Source organism: Coloeus monedula, assembly GCF_965178545.1.
Source record: "Coloeus monedula genome assembly, chromosome: 1".
NCBI classification, from domain to species: domain Eukaryota; kingdom Metazoa; phylum Chordata; class Aves; order Passeriformes; family Corvidae; genus Coloeus; species Coloeus monedula.
The window spans coordinates 137,578,971-137,597,022 of NC_138781.1; the positions used below are offsets into that span (position 1 = coordinate 137,578,971).

General features: G+C 35.0%; 1 protein-coding gene across 4 annotated transcripts in view; it reads left to right on the forward strand.

Annotated features, from left to right (window-relative positions):
• The window catches only part of VPS13B (vacuolar protein sorting 13 homolog B), a 436,535-nt gene that overhangs the window by 88,049 nt on the left and 330,434 nt on the right, over positions 1-18,052 (forward strand). For all 4 annotated transcript variants that reach the window (XR_014226320.1, XM_082279593.1, XM_082279594.1 and 1 more), the window contains exon 17: positions 10,606-10,790. Coding sequence is in view for 3 of the 4 variants with exons in the window: in XM_082279593.1 (XP_082135719.1) it covers positions 10,606-10,790 (185 nt within the window). In the remaining variant the exon portion in view is untranslated. The remainder of the gene's footprint in view (positions 1-10,605; positions 10,791-18,052) is intronic.

The window sequence follows — 18,052 nt, forward strand, 5'->3', positions numbered from 1 at the left end:
AGTACTGAGGTACAGTACTGAATGCATATAAACATCTCGATCTCCATTTGGGCCTGTATGTTTGGTAAATATTCTCTGGTTTTCATTATGTTTTAATCTTTTAAGGGACACCAGCTCCCAGTTTCTGAACTAGATTTTTTTAGCATGGCATGTTTTGGATGAGAATGTTAGAGGGCCATTTGAAAAAATAACAAAAAAGAGAACACGTCAAGTCAGGCTCAGGTGGGATATGAAGCTATTAAACAGTAAACTGTGAGAATAAAACCTGTTTATCAGATTTGGAAATCGTTACACCTGTTGCAGATACTTCTGATATCAATGGAAGAAATGGAAAGGATTATGTTAGTTCAGACACCAGTATAAAAATTGTGGATTTGTTTTTCAATTGATCAGATTTTTTTTTCCCATTATAACGTGTATGTTCTTTTAAACAAAAGCCAATATGATTATTTTCTTTGATGTTTAACTATTTTTTTCTTTGAGTTTAATGACTGATTCCAAAATGAACAATTGAACAGAAGGAAATATTTGGTGAACATGATTAGAGTATTTATTTGATAATAAAGAAATATCCATGGAGAATGACAGAATTAAGAATCTGACTTTTGTATTTCAAATGAGCAAATATAAGTGGGATTTCTGTAATGTCACTGACTTAGTCTGTTGCTCTCAAAGTACTTGTATAACTTTGATTTTGCATACATGTTGGATGTGGCTGTGCAGGGATATAATACAAGAATATATCTTTTCAATGTGTTTTACTGACAGTATCTTTTCATTATGTGTGTATGTGATGATTTTGATGGTCTTAAAGACTCACTAGGGCTTGTGGAGTTTTTAATTAATTAAATAGATGTTATGAGACACAGTGAATAAACCAAAACTGAACACAGGAAAACTATGTCCATAGAATCCGCTTCAAAGGTTGTATTATTTTTGAGGAATGAATGGTGTAAAGTAATGCTGGAGTCAGTACTTAAAGATGGTAAATTTGGATTTAACAATAATTGTACTCTTTGAAGTATAAAGTATTATGCATTTACTGAGATTGATGTTTTGCTTTAAATAGCTTTTGGTAGCCGTTAAAATTCTTTTGAGGTTGGTACTTAATGAGGCCACAAAATAATAATTTTAAAGTCTTTATACTCTTTTCTGCAGTTAGGCAGTGTGTACATGTGAACCTTGTCCATTCATGTCCTTGCTGTTGAAGACACCCTTGATCCATTCTTTGTTATATTAAAAGCTTTTCTGGTAATCAAAAAAACAAAACATGTTTCCCTGTTTCCAGCAACGTCTTTTTGGTGCTGTAACTTCTCTCTTAAAGGATAGTGGAATTGGCTTTTGAGGTACTGTAAGCCACAGAGTTAAGTCCTTTTGTTTAGCAGTGTGGTTGGATTTAAAGGATCTCTCTTCCAACCCCAGCCATTGTGATTTACCTTTCTGGATTTGACAGAATTCAGATACAGAAGTACAGCTTTGTTTCTTTTAGTCTTGTGTATTTTGTTTGTGACATCTCCATTTAGGGTAATAATTTTGTTAAAATAATTTTGTTTCACTAATGCAGACATGCACCTTCTTACTGCTCTGACTAGCTATAAAAAATTTGCCAGAATTTCAAGTAACCTTTTTTCCTCTCATTTTTTTCCACCAAAATATTTTTTCTGTTTATGGAAGAAAACAAACAGCATGCAAAACTTTTTAGTAGAAGAAATTCACAGAAGCCCCCAAATCATAACCCACTTAGCTTTTTGGAGAAATTTTTTTTCTGAGATCAGTTGTTAGTGTTTACTTGAAGTTGGGGTTGTGTTCAGCTCTTAAATCTTTAGCAAGGAATTTGAAACTCTGTTAGTTCCCAAGAAGACCTTTGAACTGGGTTTGTCAGTGCAGTTTTCTTCACTGAGTACCAGCACGTTTGAGTCCTTCTGGCTCCCTGTTTTACCTCCTAATGGCAACCAAATGGTTCTGTGTGGCAGATTTAGAGGATTGATTTAATGGCTGTTTCTGCTGCTTCTGGGATTGTGTGAAGGGGGTAGGCGGAGAGGGAAAGGGAGAGGATGGGGTTACTTCCCTAGGCAGTAAAGCAGGCTGCACTGTGGGAAGGAACCACCCCGGTGGCTCCTGAGATTGGATACACTGTAGTATCCAAAGCAATGGTACTGGATTTATAAAAGCTATAAAAAAGAGTAATGCTTGCTTTGTTTTAATTAACACAGATCTTTGTGGTTTGGAGGTTTATGGCCACTGGCGACTTTTACCTGGTCACCTCTGGTGATTTTGGTCATCTGCAGCTGTTTAGTTACAGCATCAGCAAGTTTCAGCTGTTTCCTTCTTGTCCCCCACCTGCAACTAACATTTACCTACAAGATAAATGATGATGGATAGCATTTAGTTTGGCATTGCTGCTTTTTCATGTCGGATCTCTTTTTAATCAAAAGATACAAGACACAATTAAAACGTAGGTGTAAAAGTTCTCTGCTTTTCATGATTGATTCCCTTTGTACTGTCTTTATTAAGTCAGTAATTCCCTATTGAAAGTCCCTGCTTCTTTCCAGACTTGATTCTGGCTTTTTTTTTGCCTATAATACATTTTGATTATTGGCCACTGTAATCAATACTGATTTTTCTCATGGTCTTTATATTTGGATCTTGTGGAACATAATGGAGCTATGTTCTCACTAATACCCACCATCAAAAACAGGAGGATTCCTAGATCCAAGTAAAAAAGTTAGGCCTCCTTGGAGAAGTCAAGAAAGACTGGATGTTTAGAGTGTAAGTTATTAAAAAAGTCCTGAATTCTCATTGAGGGCATTCCATGGGGAAAGTTTCTTATCCCTTTTTGTTTCAGATCTCCACCCCACATCTTGTGGAGTTCTGAAGATGCAGTTCTCTAACCATATATATGGTTTACACACATTGAACAACTTAAGTACATAACGAAGACTGGGGTCTGCTTGTTATCTCCTCAGAGCAGGGAACTTGTAATTTTATTCTTTCATAGATTGCTTGTATCACTTTAATGATTATTTCTGGAGACACGTGTTAACTAGTGCTTAGAAAAAGAGTTTTTTGCAAAGAAAGAAATAGCAATTAGTCACTGACATCCACTTGCAATGTGATGGCAGTTCAGATCCCTAGCGTCTGTCCCATTGATGAGTCAGTACGCTGAATTTGATCTAAACATCCTAAATATGTTTCTCTAATGCAGCTGCAGGTTTAACATGTTCCTGCATTGCAATTTCAGCAGCCACCTTAGTCTGTCATGTGTCCAAAAATAAGACTGAAAACCCCCAATCCCTTGTTGGTGTCAACAGATTTTTAGCTCAGATCTGTTGCATTTTGAGGCACATAGGCAATGACCTAGCTAGAAGTGATCATAGACTGCTTTCTTGCCTGCTTTCTGAAACTTTTAATCCATGGGTAAAAAGACTCATCTGATGCTTAGTACAGCTCAAATCATGTTGGGGGAAATTAGAACTTTCTTACCTTCACATTCCAGGTGTTTGTTTTTTTCTTGCACACTTTCTTCTCATGGTGTCTCATAGCAGGTTACAATACAGGTCACTGTTTCTCACTTCTTGCTGCTTCACAAACCAGTATTATTATTTGCATGTAGCAATCATAATTTTTAATGGTCATAACTTTAATGTCCAGGTGGGACAAAATTAATTAAATGATTTTAAAAACAACCCACATTTAGAGCTTCTAACATGTCCAGAGTTGTGCATTCTTCCATTAAAAAAGATTTTTTTTTTCAAGGTTTCTTCCTTTCAGATCTATTTTGATATTATGATTTTTTTTCTTGCAATATGCATTCATTTTTGCTTCACTGTATAAAGCTGAATTTTACTGTTCCATTAAAACACACACTGTACTGAGAATTGAGAATGGATAGCCTCTGTTCATTTTCTAAGTCATATTAAAAGTTTGTACTCTGCCTGTATTGTTTTGTTTTCACAATTGTTTCAAAGAAATCTGTGGAGATTTTATTGAAGTTTGCATATGACTGAACACTTTGCAGAAGTTTTTTCATCACTGACAATTTATATTTCAGAACTGGTATTAAAAAAATCTATACAGAAGTCTGTTTTAAAATGATACAATTCTTCTCTTCTAATCCCATATGTAAAATTTTCAGCAATACCAAGTTAATGTTTTGCTTTACGGAAAAAAAAAAAAATTGGTGAACCTTTAAGTTTGTTGTTTTCTCCCTTGTAATAAATTGTATGATTTACAGTGTTTCCTACAAATAAGAGGCCAAGGCAGCTGCAGCTCCTGAAAATTCTTCATGTAAGAGATGATGTAAGATACCAGGCAGCCTTTAGTGAAGTCTATAGAGGAGCAGAAGTTTTGAAGACATCAGTCTTGGAGACATTTTTGGAATGAAGTGTTCTAAAGCAAGTTTAATTGTTTGGGTTTTTTTTTTTTGTGGTAACTAACTTGGTCTACTAGCATGAATAATTTTATGTCACTTTCTGAAGGCTGAAAATTGTGTTAGTATATGTGGACATGTGATATGTTTGGGTTTTTTTGTGAATAGCAGAGACTTCAGTTTGCCATTTCAAACAATAATAGTTCCATTTCCCTTCCTACATATTCCCTTCAGAGGTTTGATATTTGTCATTAAGTATCTAGACATTGTTTCCTTTGCAATAATAGTAGTTACTTAAATGTTAAGGAAAAGGATCAAAACTTTTCTTTTATTTTTTAAGTTGATATGAAACATCAAAATAAGTAGAAATACAGATTTGTTGTAGGTATGTAGATGAAGCCTTTGCTCATGTCTTATAAAACCAGCATACACTTTCTGCTTGCCTAAGAGGGAAAGTATGCAAATGCTGACTGAAATTATTTGGGCATTCAAATTACATTCAGGTTTTTCTAAGGCACAATTGCTAGATTCTAGTAGCAGGTTACTGGCTTTGTTATTTTGGAAAAAATGAACTAATAGTATTTTACTGTACAGGATATGAGTAATAACAAAAATCAAATTTTTTCAAGCATTTTGCAGGTTCCAGCTTTGCAGTTAGGGACTCTGTATAAACCTCTGGACCCAGCTGTTCGCCGCTATATTCTTTCAATCACTCAGAGGTGTTGATTTTACAAGAATGAGTTGCTGTTCCTAAAGTCTACAAACTGAAAATATTTCATAACAGGCCTGTGAACCTATGTGGATTGGTTATATGGGTGCCTATGCATGCTGTATAATAAGGACCAATTCATGTTTTCATTCAAAAACAGCAAAGAAAACTATTTTCTTTAATGGTATCCTAGATTTATTCAAATATTTCAGCAAGTCTGTATTACAGTTTGTCAGCAAACTGAGTACAGCCAAAGTGTATTTAAAAATCATTTAATTAGGACAGATTCATTTTCACTCCATGCCACTACACAGCAAGACTTGCTTGTTCATATTTCCTTAAATTTATTCTGGAACTTGTCCAAGTTCAGCTTTAATGAGTAGCCTATCCTGCTAGTTACATTAGGATTTATTTTCCCCTAGAGAAGAGTGTTTGAATTGGTAGTTTTTTAACCTGTTCAGTTAAATGAACATATGTTCAGAACTGCATCTTAACTCTTGAGTGTAAAGACTTGAGAAATAATTATTCCTATTGTTGTTGCAGTTCTAAAATGCAATTTAAGCAGTAGTTTTAGACCCAAACTATGTGCCACAACTTTTTTAATATGGTGAAGAGTTTTGATTTGAAGTTGTTTAATGCAAATTTAATGATATATTATAGAACCACAGATCTGACTTGGTTTACTGAAAAAAATTATTTGTACTTGTATTTTCACTTACTACTTAAATGTATCTCTTGGGTCATAAAACTTGGTTAAATATAGCTCAATACCTTATTAATGATGTATTTTCCGTATTAACAGGTGCAGGTTGATGGCAAACTTACATTTTAAGATCTTTTAAATGCATTATTTGTGTTTCAAAACTATTATAATAAATCCTGAATTATAATTATACTTTCATCATTAGCCGGGTCTAGTTAAAATTTCCTTTAAGCAACATTTGCTGCACACATGGTACAATGCTTCCCCTGCCTTGATGCTTTTTCCTATAAAAAAGGATTTATTTTCAACTTCCCATTCCTCCAAACTTATCTGAAAAGGACCAGAAGTCTTTATTCCTATGGGATTTTTACAGTACAGTATGTGTAGAATTTGCATATTGTTAAAAAAAATTCATATGCTGTTACTACTCCTAAGGGACCGTTTTATGTGAAACTTTTAAGTTTTGAATGTAGCATAGGTCAGTACAGTAGCTGTAATGTGTATTAGTCGAATAGTCAGACTTTTAAAGCCAAATCTTTTGCACTGCTGTATTATATGCTGTGATTGTCACAGCTCTTCAGTTTCCCTCTGAAATACATTAATTTTTTAATAAAAATGTGTTTAGATGGACTTATTGCAGAGTCATGTTCATTCTGAAGTTTGCTGAAAAATGTTTTCTACCTTTGTTCCTTCCCAATTTTACATTAGGACACACATCTTTTGAAATATTCAGACACTTTGTTCCGAAATACTCAGTTTTCATCCTGCAAAACAGTATTCAGAAATAAGAGGGGGGAAATAGAGAACGTGTTGTGTGAAAGGATAACAAAAGGAAAAAATACCAGAAAGGAAAAACGTAACTGCACTTTTGTAATGAGATAAATAATAAAGGATTACAATAATTGGCTTAAAAAAAAAACCAGGAAGCATTCTGATGTCACTATGCATTACATTTCTTTTTGCCTGCAAAAGTTTTTGTAACATGCATATCTAGTTTTCCAGCTTCAGTTCTGTGTAAAAGAAGTGGGTTATGCCGTCTGTCTAATCTTAAGCTTTAAAATAAATTATTATGTATACCATTTTGTTTCACAGGAGTAGGTCTTCCTAAGTACAGAATTGCCTTTTATACTCCTTTACTCATGCACACTTATTTTTCTTAAATTGCTAAATTACTGAGCTTGGCTTTAAACTCTAGGAAATTTTAGGAAAACAAGTTTAAATTCTAACGTGAAATGAACATCAGAAGATGTTGCAGAACTGTAATCTCCACCTGTTCTTTTCACAGAACTCAGAGCTGTTCTTTGAGTGGCTACAGGCATATGTGTAGATTTGCACAGAGCATTTTTTGTGTATCTGAAGAGCTGAAATGGGATGCATGTTTTCTCTAATTGTATCCACATGACAGTGATCATGTGTCCTCTTGTGCATTTGTGTGGTAGAAATGGTCAGAATATGCTCCAGGCTCTTTATTCCTTTTGGGTGTCTGAGTCAAAGTGTTTTTCTTTAGTGGTGTGGTTTTGTGGTTGTGGTGGTGGTTTTTGTTGGTTGGTTGGTTGGTTGCGGTGTTTCTTTCTTTCTTTTTTTTTTTTGTTTTGTTTTGTTTTTTTGGGTTTTTTTTTAAACCAGGTGGTCTGTCTCTATTTGCCTGACTTAATACTGGTATTATTTTCAGCTTTTGTTTCATCTCTCCTTAAAGTAGTTCTAATTTTCAGAATAGCTAATTTTCTGATGTTTAGAAAAAATGCATCTTTTTAGATGGATTTTTTTACACCAGCTAATTTCAAATGTGTTCGGATGCATTCTTTTCTATGATTTGTACTTCTTGTGAGAGGAACATTGTCAGGAAAGGTTTGCAGTATGTTCAAACTGAAACAGGAAGAGCTTCAGGAGTTTTGTACAGATATTTCCTACCCTTTTGGTGTCATGGTGTCATGCTGTGCTGAAGCTGAAAAAGAGCCTGGAATGTGGTCTGGTCATGTACTCCAGAAAGATCTGTACCTTTCTGTCAGCAGGTGAGGCAGGTGGGAGATGCACAGTTCCCCAAACAAGCATATGTAACTTCTTTGTTCTAGCTTGCTGTTTGATATCCGTGACTCCTGTTAAAACAAACAAAATCCAAACAAACCAACCAAACAAGGCTTAATACAAGGTCTCTTCTTCAAAGGCCTCTAATGAGGTTTGATTTTTCTAGCAATAAAGGCTGTACCTATAGGTAGGTTCAAACTTCAAAGACAGATTTATTCAAACAGTAGACCGGTCTTTTTGTGGGGGTGTTGTGGGGCATGGTATTTGTTCATATGAAAGAAATTTCTACTACCAGACGCAAGGTTGAGTTCTCCCATATAAACATGAAATGTTTTTCCTTCATCCATGTTTTTTTCTGCAAATGGCATTTGAAGCTGGCAGTATAATTGTGTCATTAGCTTCAAATGAGTTGCAAATCAGAGGCAGTCTTGTTGCTCGTTTCCTCCCGGTTCTCAGTATTTTTGAGACAGGTAATCCTGATTTCCAGCTTTATGAGGTTGGAAAACCTCATTCTGAAGAATACTGATTACTATTACAGAAGGTTACAACATCTGTTTTTGTTTGTTCTTTGTCCTTCGTCTGTATTTACATCTGTTTTCTGAGAATCTTTCATGAGTATCTTCTTTCGTAAGAATCAGTTTTTCTTTTTATTTTCATATTAAAATAGTGAGGAGCAATGGCTATTGTGGATGGGCTTTATCTGACACTTTGATCTGTGGTGTAGACATCCACAGCTAAGGAATATTGTAATGTCCCTTTATAAGCAGTGGGCAGAAACAGTGACCTGCAGAGACATTTCATTTATAATCCTCAAAACTGGAATGAATGGATCTCTGTTATGTCTACGTGTGCTGTTTTCTTTCAATTTTCCTTAAAAGGTTCTAGACCACAGTCTTAGGCATGGATATTTGTTTACGCCTTAGGTATCTAAGCCTAATAATTCCTCTTGGTCCAGAGAAAATGGTTTTCACTTTGCTGTTTCCTGGTATTGACAAGGAATTAAGGGAGGTGCTCTGTTTAGGACTTAGAGTGAATGCTTGTATGTCCAAGTCTAAACTGAAAGTGATGATGTTATCTTTAGCTATACCACTGTGTCAACATAGTAGTTGAAAGATGTCTTCAGATGTTCAGAATGCTTATTTCCAAACCATGCTTCCTAAAGTCACATCTGCAGCTTATGGGCCAAAAGTGTTAGCAGCAGAATATTTTATTACTCTGCTGCTTCATCTAGAGCATAGTGATCCTGGGTCTGAGAAGTGATGAAGTATTTTCCTCTTCACAGTTGTCTTGGTGAAGGCCCACTCTCCCAATCAGATGCAGAATGTTCAAGAAGTCTGCTCCTTGTTACCAGAATTTTGTGTCACTTCATGCTGCTGGAGGTTTTAGAATTTGAGCATCACGAATGGCTTGCTTCTGAACTCATAGAGCCTCCTGCAGAGTCTCTACTGCTAGTACTACCTCACATATGTTAGGTCATACAGCTGCTAGCATTTTCTTTTGGACTTAGATAGGAGATGTGGTGTATTATGGCTGCTTCTGAGAGTTCCTTGGAAGGTTTTGCTGATCTGAAGAGTCATTGAGAATCTTCATGTCTTTACATTTTCATTCCATGAGTATTTTGGTGAAGCATGCTTTTTTTCCAGGGCCAATGGATTTTGTGTGCTGCATCAGCAGCTTTGCCTCATTTGAGGTTCTGATTTCCAGTGGAACATTAACCTACTATTTATTTTTAAGGGGCTTTAAGCATGTCCCTAAAATTTTCTAAGGAGGAGATGCGTCAAAATGAGAATTAGCTAATATATGCATCAGTGATTATATTTCATGGGATCATAGAATGGTTAGGGTTTGGTGCAACCTTTAAGATCATCTAGTTCCAACCCTCCTGCCATGTGGGACATTAGAGAAAATAATGCTAAATAACAGAAGAAGTAAATTTCAGTGATGAAGTGGGAGGTGATTAGGGCAAGAATGATAATGTTGAAAACATGCTACAGGAAAAGGCTCCAAACTGAGATGGCTGAAGAACCTTTATGGTTTTTGTTGAATGTAGAAAATCAGTCTGTTGCTTTATTTCAGGTAATGGTGTGTATATTAGGAAGAAAAACTAAATTACTGATGTTGCTATAGTTTTTGTAAAGCATTCTTGTTAATGGTGGATTATATTGTCACAGAGGAATTTATTTCCCAAACAAATGTCCTTTACTTTGCCCTACCAAATGCCTGTCTCCTCCTGTTGCTCCTCCCCAGCTGAAAGATAAAGGGCAATGAAAAATAGTAGAATCACTTAATGAGCTCTGTCAGCAAAATATGGAATGTGGACTTGTTTGTATTTGGATGTATGAATATTGTCTATGTGTTTTTTGGGTCACTAGCCATATGTCATTTAGTGATGCACTGTAAGCTTTGTAAATAAAAAAAACCGGAACGTTCAATTTTTGAACAAATGTTTTCTGTGTTTTTAGTATCTGCACAATTTTTAGTAGCTCTTTCTGGTGGGAGCACATGGAATTGCTTTTATTGAATATTTTAAAACCAAGAGATAATTAGATAAAAATATGTGATTTTTTTCTGTTATGCTCTTGAGGGAGATATAAAGTTAAATCATATAACAAGTACTGTTTAGGTTTCATTTCAGTGTCAGTTGAATCAGCTCTTACAAGATGAAATCTAATAGGCACACAGTTTCAACCTTACAAACTAACTTCTTGTACTCTGATATTCTGTGACTGAGTTTTAAAATGGTTATTTTTATGTGCCAAAGTAATGATTTTCCTTTTTTTCTTTTATTATTTTAAACAGGACCAAGCGAACTCATGTCCCACTAACAGAATGCATTTTTGAGCTCCCTAATTTGACAGTTCAAGCAACTAGAGCTCAAACCCTTCTGCTTCAAACTATTTATCAGAGCTGGTGTCATCCTGTTGGGAATGTCAGTTCAGTGGTGGTAAATGAAGCTTTACTGAATGAGGTTTTCCAAACTTCAGGTAAATATGTGATGCTTCTGGTTAAATACTTATTGTGATACAGAGCACTGCTAGTGAGCATGCACACAACTATATCCTTTAAATCCAGGTTTTTACTTATAGTGGCTAACAGACAGAATGTTTTTTTGTGTGTATATGGGTATTTATAGCTTATATTTAAAATCCAGGATGTAAGCTAAGCCACCCAGCCTCACTCCTTGGCACCAATTTCTGGATGCATTTAATTTTCTCATACAGGATCATTTTTCCATGCTTCCCTCATCCGAAACATCCACTTTTGCTACCTTATATGGTACAATGTTATTACTTCAGGATCATTTAAAGGTGAAACTGGATTATTAAGGGCTTTATTAATCAATGGCATACATTGAATTCTTTAGAAGGGCTGCAGATGTTTCTCATTATTTCATAAATGTTACTTAACTGTTATGAAATTGCTGAAGATATGTAAGTGTTGGTGATGATTACATAAATAATGAAACTTGTTATCTGTCATCTTTTTGTGAAACACCCATAGATTTTGGGAATAAATTAAGGATTTTGACCAGTTTACAGAGGTTTACAGAGGAAACCAGAGTTTTCAAGTACATAAAGGTCATCCAGAATTTTTTTTTTTTTTTTTTTTTTTTAGATTTCTATGCAGGCTAGAATAATTTAGAGCTATTATTTTTATTTGTTCTGAATAAACCCATAACAAGAATAACAGATATTTTGGAATATACAGCATTGCCAATCTTGGAGAATGTGTTAGGAGAATGATTTAGGTGTAGAAAATTGTGATTTGAAGCGGAGTGGTGGATTAGACCACTGGAAGTATTTCAGCCCTGCTTTTCTTGACCCTTTACATTCTATTTTTCACTTCTCCTGTTTATTGAAGTTAAATCTGTGTTGATCTAATGTTGCAAAAGAACTGCTGTATTTTTGTGTAACCCTTGGAATTACTGTTTAAAGTGCTTAGGATTTCCATTTTTCATAAAAGTCACTTTTGTCTTCATTCCTTCATTCTGTGTGGGTCACCTGAGAGTGGGATTGTGACATTTTATTTTCAAGTCCTGGTACTTGTGAAGGTAGCAGGTTTACAATCCACACCATGGAGAAATCTGGAAATACAGTTGTTTGATCACTTCAGATGCACTTAGGGTTTGCACGATTTCAAACTAACCTATTCTATTATTTAACGTGTTTCAGTCTGTCAGTTCAATGGACTGTGAAACAACTCTGCTAACAGTATCTTTGCAGAATAGAAATCTGGAGCACACATTTTAAGTACTTCAAATAAAGTAAATGAACAATATAACGCACTCGTTTTGATCTTCTCTTGTTCATGGCTTAATGTTTCACCTGGTAAATTTTACACTTCTGTAGTTCTGCTTGGCATTAACTAGACTGAAGGCAGCTTTGCATTCAAGGCTATGAAATGATTGCTGTCAATCCCTTTGTCCTAGTTTTTGGGTTGATTCTGTAGGCCTACAAACTTTTGTTGGAATACTGTTGTGTAAAATATAGTATCATGCCCTGTGGAAAGTCATCCTTGTAATTAGGGTCAGCTTCCACATACTTTAACAGTAATGTGTATGCATGTAAGCCTCTGGAAAAAAACACTTGACTATATTTGCATAGGGAAGTTGAAATTTCAGCTTTTCTTTTGTCATTTTTCTTTCTTTTTTCCTTTTTTTTTTTTACAAAGTAAATATGAGGATAATGCAGTCAGTAAGGAACTTGCCAGAAAACATGGCACATCTGTTAAACACTTTTATTTACATTCAACTTAGTTTCTCCAACGTAAAACAAAAGCTGATGAATGTTTCTTGGGAGTCCTTGTTTTGAGTTCTTGCCTGCCACTGCATGCCCTGGTGCTCCTTTGGGCTTATACAGAGTGGCCTTATGTGGCTTGTGTGCTGGGCCTGGCAGTAGCTTGATAAGGTATTTGGGCTCCTCCTCGTGCCCTTGTGTGTCTGAGAATCTTTGTGGGTGAACAGGTGAGATTTACTTGTGTAACCTAAAATCTCAAGGAAAATATTGCCTTTTTCTGATGGTATTGTGTTTTCCCTCTGAGCACAACTTGTTTTTGGCTATGCACAGAAGTAATAATTCAAGAAAATAGCTTTCCATCCTCATGGTGTTGTGGATTGATTGCTTCTTTGATTAATTTAGTATAAATAATGGAAGTATAAACACTTTTTTATTGCTCTTGCCTTCCTTTTCTTTTTCTGATTATGTTTATATTAAATTGTAGTGTTCTTGCAGGAAAAATCAATATGCTCAAAGATTCCCTTTCCTTCACTTTATCCATTTTTCAGGGAATCTTTTTCTTGAAATTTATTGCTTAAATTCTGCTGTTACAGGGAATTATAAGCTATGTGTTTCATTAATACAGTGGCACAAATGTTCTTCTGTGTTTACATTTTCAAACTTCTAAAAACCATATTTCTAACTCGTTAGAACTATAGCAGGGCAAACAGCTGTGTCTCTATCCAGATTTTTTCCCCTGTTAAAAATAAATAAAAAAGCTCTCCCTACACATGAAATTATTCTGACAAAAAGGAAAAAGAAAAAAGGGCTTATGTAATTTACCTTCTATTTTTAGTGGTCTGTTGTTATCCCAAGGTTTCCAGCAAATCTTCCTGCTACAGGCAGGATCACAGGATTTTATGCATTCTGATACTCAGTGCAACATCATACTTGTTTTATAACCTGTGGATGAAATGCGTCTTCTTATAGAAATGGGCTAGTTATTAGCTACCCACCCAGATCTATTCTACCAAATTTGAAATATACTGAGACTTGAATTTTTTCTTCTCTGGGTAGCTCCTTCCATATAGCTAGTCTCAAATGTGTTTGCCATTTGTTTATATAGCCTACTACTTTCTCAGCTGCGTGTGACTGTATTGCCACTTTTTGTGTGTGATTGAAGAGTATTATTGGACTGGAACACTTGTTGCTGAGCTCTTTATATCTTTGTTGGGGCTTTGTGTCAGGTGCTGTTGAGAGTGTTGGGCTTCCTTAACACATCAGTTCAATACTAGTTGAACTCAAAAGTGATACCAAAACCTTTTTAACCTCTCAGGAAAGATTTTTTTTTAAGCAGGAATTATGTTAAAAGCATAGTTGTATGCTTTTTCCAACACAGCCATCTCTTCCAGTTTTAAAACTTTATCACTGAAACTTACAATATAGGCTTACGATATGGGCTAGGATGCTCTATAGGAGAGGAACAGATAAATTAAGGGAAAAAAGAAAAAATGAAAAGAAAGAAAAACAGGAGAATGAGGGTCTCCTAATAAAAAGGGAAGAGAGCTGCAGAGAAAGATAAAACAAGAAGAAGCAGGTAGAAAGAGTTAAAGTAGAAAAGTAGAAAGAGTTACTGTAGAGAAGCAGTAAAAGTTAAAAAACCCAAAAATTAATAGGAAGACAAGTACAGACACATGAGTAGCAGGAGTGGAGGAAACCTCAGAGAGGAACACATGACTATTGGTCCTTTCTTTCATCTGCTGTGGAGAGGCTCACAAGGTACAAAGGCCCCTTTGGGGACCTGTTTGCTAGGTAACAGCTGAAAGACCTTCTATGGATCTAGTTTAAAAAGGGAGCTTTGCACTGTGTGTTTCCACAAACATATGAACAGAGTTTATTGCTAGTATCTGGGGTTCTGTCCTAAATTTTCACCTGGAGCAGAAATGCTATCTTGCTCCAAAACTTCTTTCAAAGGTAATTGAAGCTGAAGTTGGTCTAGGGATTCAAAACAACCTCTCTGAGCTCTATCCTCTACAAATTCTTCTTGGTAATAGATTAATGGAATACCAGAAAGGGAAGATTGCTTGAAGATTAACACTCTTCTGTCCCCCATCTACTTTCTTTCTTTTGCTCTTCAGAAACCTTTTCCTTCTAGGAGAAAGACACTTTGGTCAAATATTCCCTAGTTTGTTACTAGATTGCTGTCTTCATTAGATCATCTGAGAATTTATCTTTTAATTAACTTGCCCAAAGGCAAGCTGTCTAAAAAAAAAAAAAGGAATTTGAAATCTCAAAAGCAAGTTGTGTGTGTTTGGTTTCTGACAGAATGTAAAAATGAAGTGACTGTACTACCTAAAATTTGTATTTGTCATACATATTAGTAAGGTGTCTTATCTTAAAACTTCCAGTAAAAGATGTGTACAGTACTGTGATTGATTGAGCTCAGAACTTGTGGAGGACAGACAAAATGAGTATGTCAAGAAAGATGTATGATTTTTACACTAGAAATTTTTTATAAACATGTTTAAATATTATGTCTGTCTTAGCTTGAAACGATTTAATTCTGCTAAGAGCAGGTTTTTAATCGTAAGTTATATGGAATTTAATGGAGTTTCTGAAAGCACTTAACTCCCTTCATTGCAATTGCACCTTTTGTAATCCATATATTTAAATTTCTACTTGCAAAAAGTTCTTTTTTGGGTTCTTAGAAGGCAAGATAGTTTAAAAAAAGAGATAAACAATTAAACTTACTACTTGTACTTGAATGATAAAACCTATTCATTCAAGATTGATGGATACTGCCTGAAATAGTTGTGCAAGAACACAAAGAATAGCAAACTTAAAATAGATGGGAATACAAGTGACAAAATGCAGCATAACAAACAGAAAGTAAAACAGCTGCAAACAGCTTTTTGCTCTTTTTCATGGTTCAAGAAAAAGCATTACTAACTTTTTAATGCATTACAGCTAAAATAAAAAAACAGCACAAAAGCAGTCTTCAAGCCACATGAAACTCTTTGGAAATCTATGTTTTGATTTAATTTTATAAGCCTTTTGGTATACAAGCACAACAGCATGTTACATGTCAGCTAAATAATGTTAGTTCTTATGCTTGTGAAACATCCTGATTTTGCATTTCAATCAGTGTAAATATGGAAACAAATATGAATTTGAAATACAATATGCTCTCTACATTATTGCATGTATCGATATTAATATTATTACAATTTTTATTATACAATTTTTAAAATAAAAAGTAAGTGTAAAAATTACCAAAATATTGGGAAAAGGGCACCAGGTAAGATCTTTCAAAGGTTGAGCATGATTAATCCTATAGAGTAATTTTACTGTGTATTTTTTCCATTATTTGTTAGTAAGTACCTGGAGCACTCAGTTTCTAACCATTTCAGCCTGCCAAGAAAATACATACACAGTCACAGATGGCTTTAGTTTACTCTGGAAAACTGGAACTTGCTACCACTTTTTCCTTGTCCTGTTCAGGTAGTTCATTATTTTGTTGACAGTTCGGTTCCATTAATCTGGTATTTTTGGGAAAATTGCTTGCAGACCTTACATTTCTCTGCTGAAGGTGATCAAATAGGCATTGAATCCCTCATGTAAATGATGTCTTAAAGTTAAAATAAAATCTATTTTCCAGAAAGTAACTGTAAAACTATTTTATGCAAGATTTCATGTGGGATACCTTAATGGTTGAATAATAAATTTTACCTCATAAAAATGAAATTCAATAATACAGTAGCTTTCTCAGCGCAGTAGCATCTGGTTGAATCTCATGAGAGCCAATATTTTCCAACTCATTAGGATCATGTCGTTCTGTATGTCGTCAACATTGACTTAGCCAAGCTACCTTTACTTACATAACCGCCAAACTATTAAATAGGTCTCTTGTGGAGTGAAGTCAAATATTCCTCTTATTTTGCTTTTGCCTTGGAAGAAGAGAAGAAAATGTACATACTGTAACATTTAAACATCTGGTCTAAACCACATCAGGGTAACAGTGAGGAAAGTAACAGGATTCAGTATTCTTCCCAGGTGTACATATAAAAAAAGGGTTGTGGAACTGCTGCATAGTTCTTTTAACCACTTAGGAAAAAGACTAAAATAAGTGACTTGCCTTTCTAATACCCTTGTTTTTAAAACGACTTTTTTCCTCTTGCCTGCTCCCTTGCCACCAAACTCCAAAACACAAAAGCCAGCAAAAGCCCAACATTTCAAAGTTTAGTGGTAATGCAGGTTGTTCAGCTCTAATCACTTCCTTTCAACATACTGACATTTAATCTCTGTTCCATATAACATGGCCAATTTTGCATTCATTTTGATGGGTATGAATTGAAATTTCTGTCTGAAGTCGAAGTGTAGGAGTGTATTCTCATAATTGCTTGGGAGTGGCAGGACACAGCTGTATGAAACTTGTATAAACAGTTTACTGTCTTGTGTGGGTGACTACCCACACGTGTCCTCATTCTTCATATAGGCCCAGAAGGCAGTGTGTAAATAGTATTATTTTTATATGTTGTGCATTTCTGTGAAACTCTGGTAGATTATCAGCTCTTATTTCAGATGGAAAAGCAGCATGGATAAGCAACCTAAGTACAATTTCTTCTTTAGCTTAATTTTTTAAGCTTAATATAGTCATGTATAAGGTGTTATTTCCTCTTACAGCAAAAATTTTCAGTGATATTCTTAAGTCATGAACTGAGTTGCACTGAAAGGAGATAGGTGGGACATTTTATCATTTCAGTACGTAATCAGTGAGATTTATCTTGCTGAGTATCTGAATAAGTCCTCTGCCAGAAGCAATGGCTCTGTTGTGGCCTGAAATGAGGAACTGTCATGGAAAGTATGCACTGAAACCTGTAATTATGACTGCTTTTTTATTTTTTTCTGGTCTAATTAATATACAACAATAAGCTTTGAAATTGAAACATACAGTATTCTGGTGAAAGAATGGTGGTAGGCATACTTAAGGTGTTCATATGAGCTTAACTTTGATATGTAATGTTGTCCTAAAGAATCTAATATACTTAAAGATCCACATGAGACTTTTTAGATGTCTGTTGTGTTGAAAGTGAATGTATACATGCTGTCAACAGTACAGTGAGGAAGAAAAAGAAAAGATAAAAAAACCCCAGTAGGTTGTGAAAGGAATACATGCATGCATGAAATCCATAGCTGTATATAAATGTATATAAGTTTCTTAAGTTGAATTGTTTCAGAATTGCAGGAGAGATCAGTTCAGTGTGTATGTTGAAATTAACAACAAACTCTTGAGTATGTTGGTGGGCTACCAAATATCAAGACACTTAAGCTTAGAGCTATAAATAGTGCCCTTACTCCAGAGTCTGTAGTTTATTTGCACAAATAGCGATGGAAGCCGTGACTGAGAGCACCTGTTTTGTTTGTTCAGCTGCTAGTTTGATGTTATTTCTTGTTCTTGTGCTTGGATAGCAGAAAGGTAGGCTGTCTTTTTGCCTTGTTCTAACTGCCAGGTACTACTACATCAGGTGAAA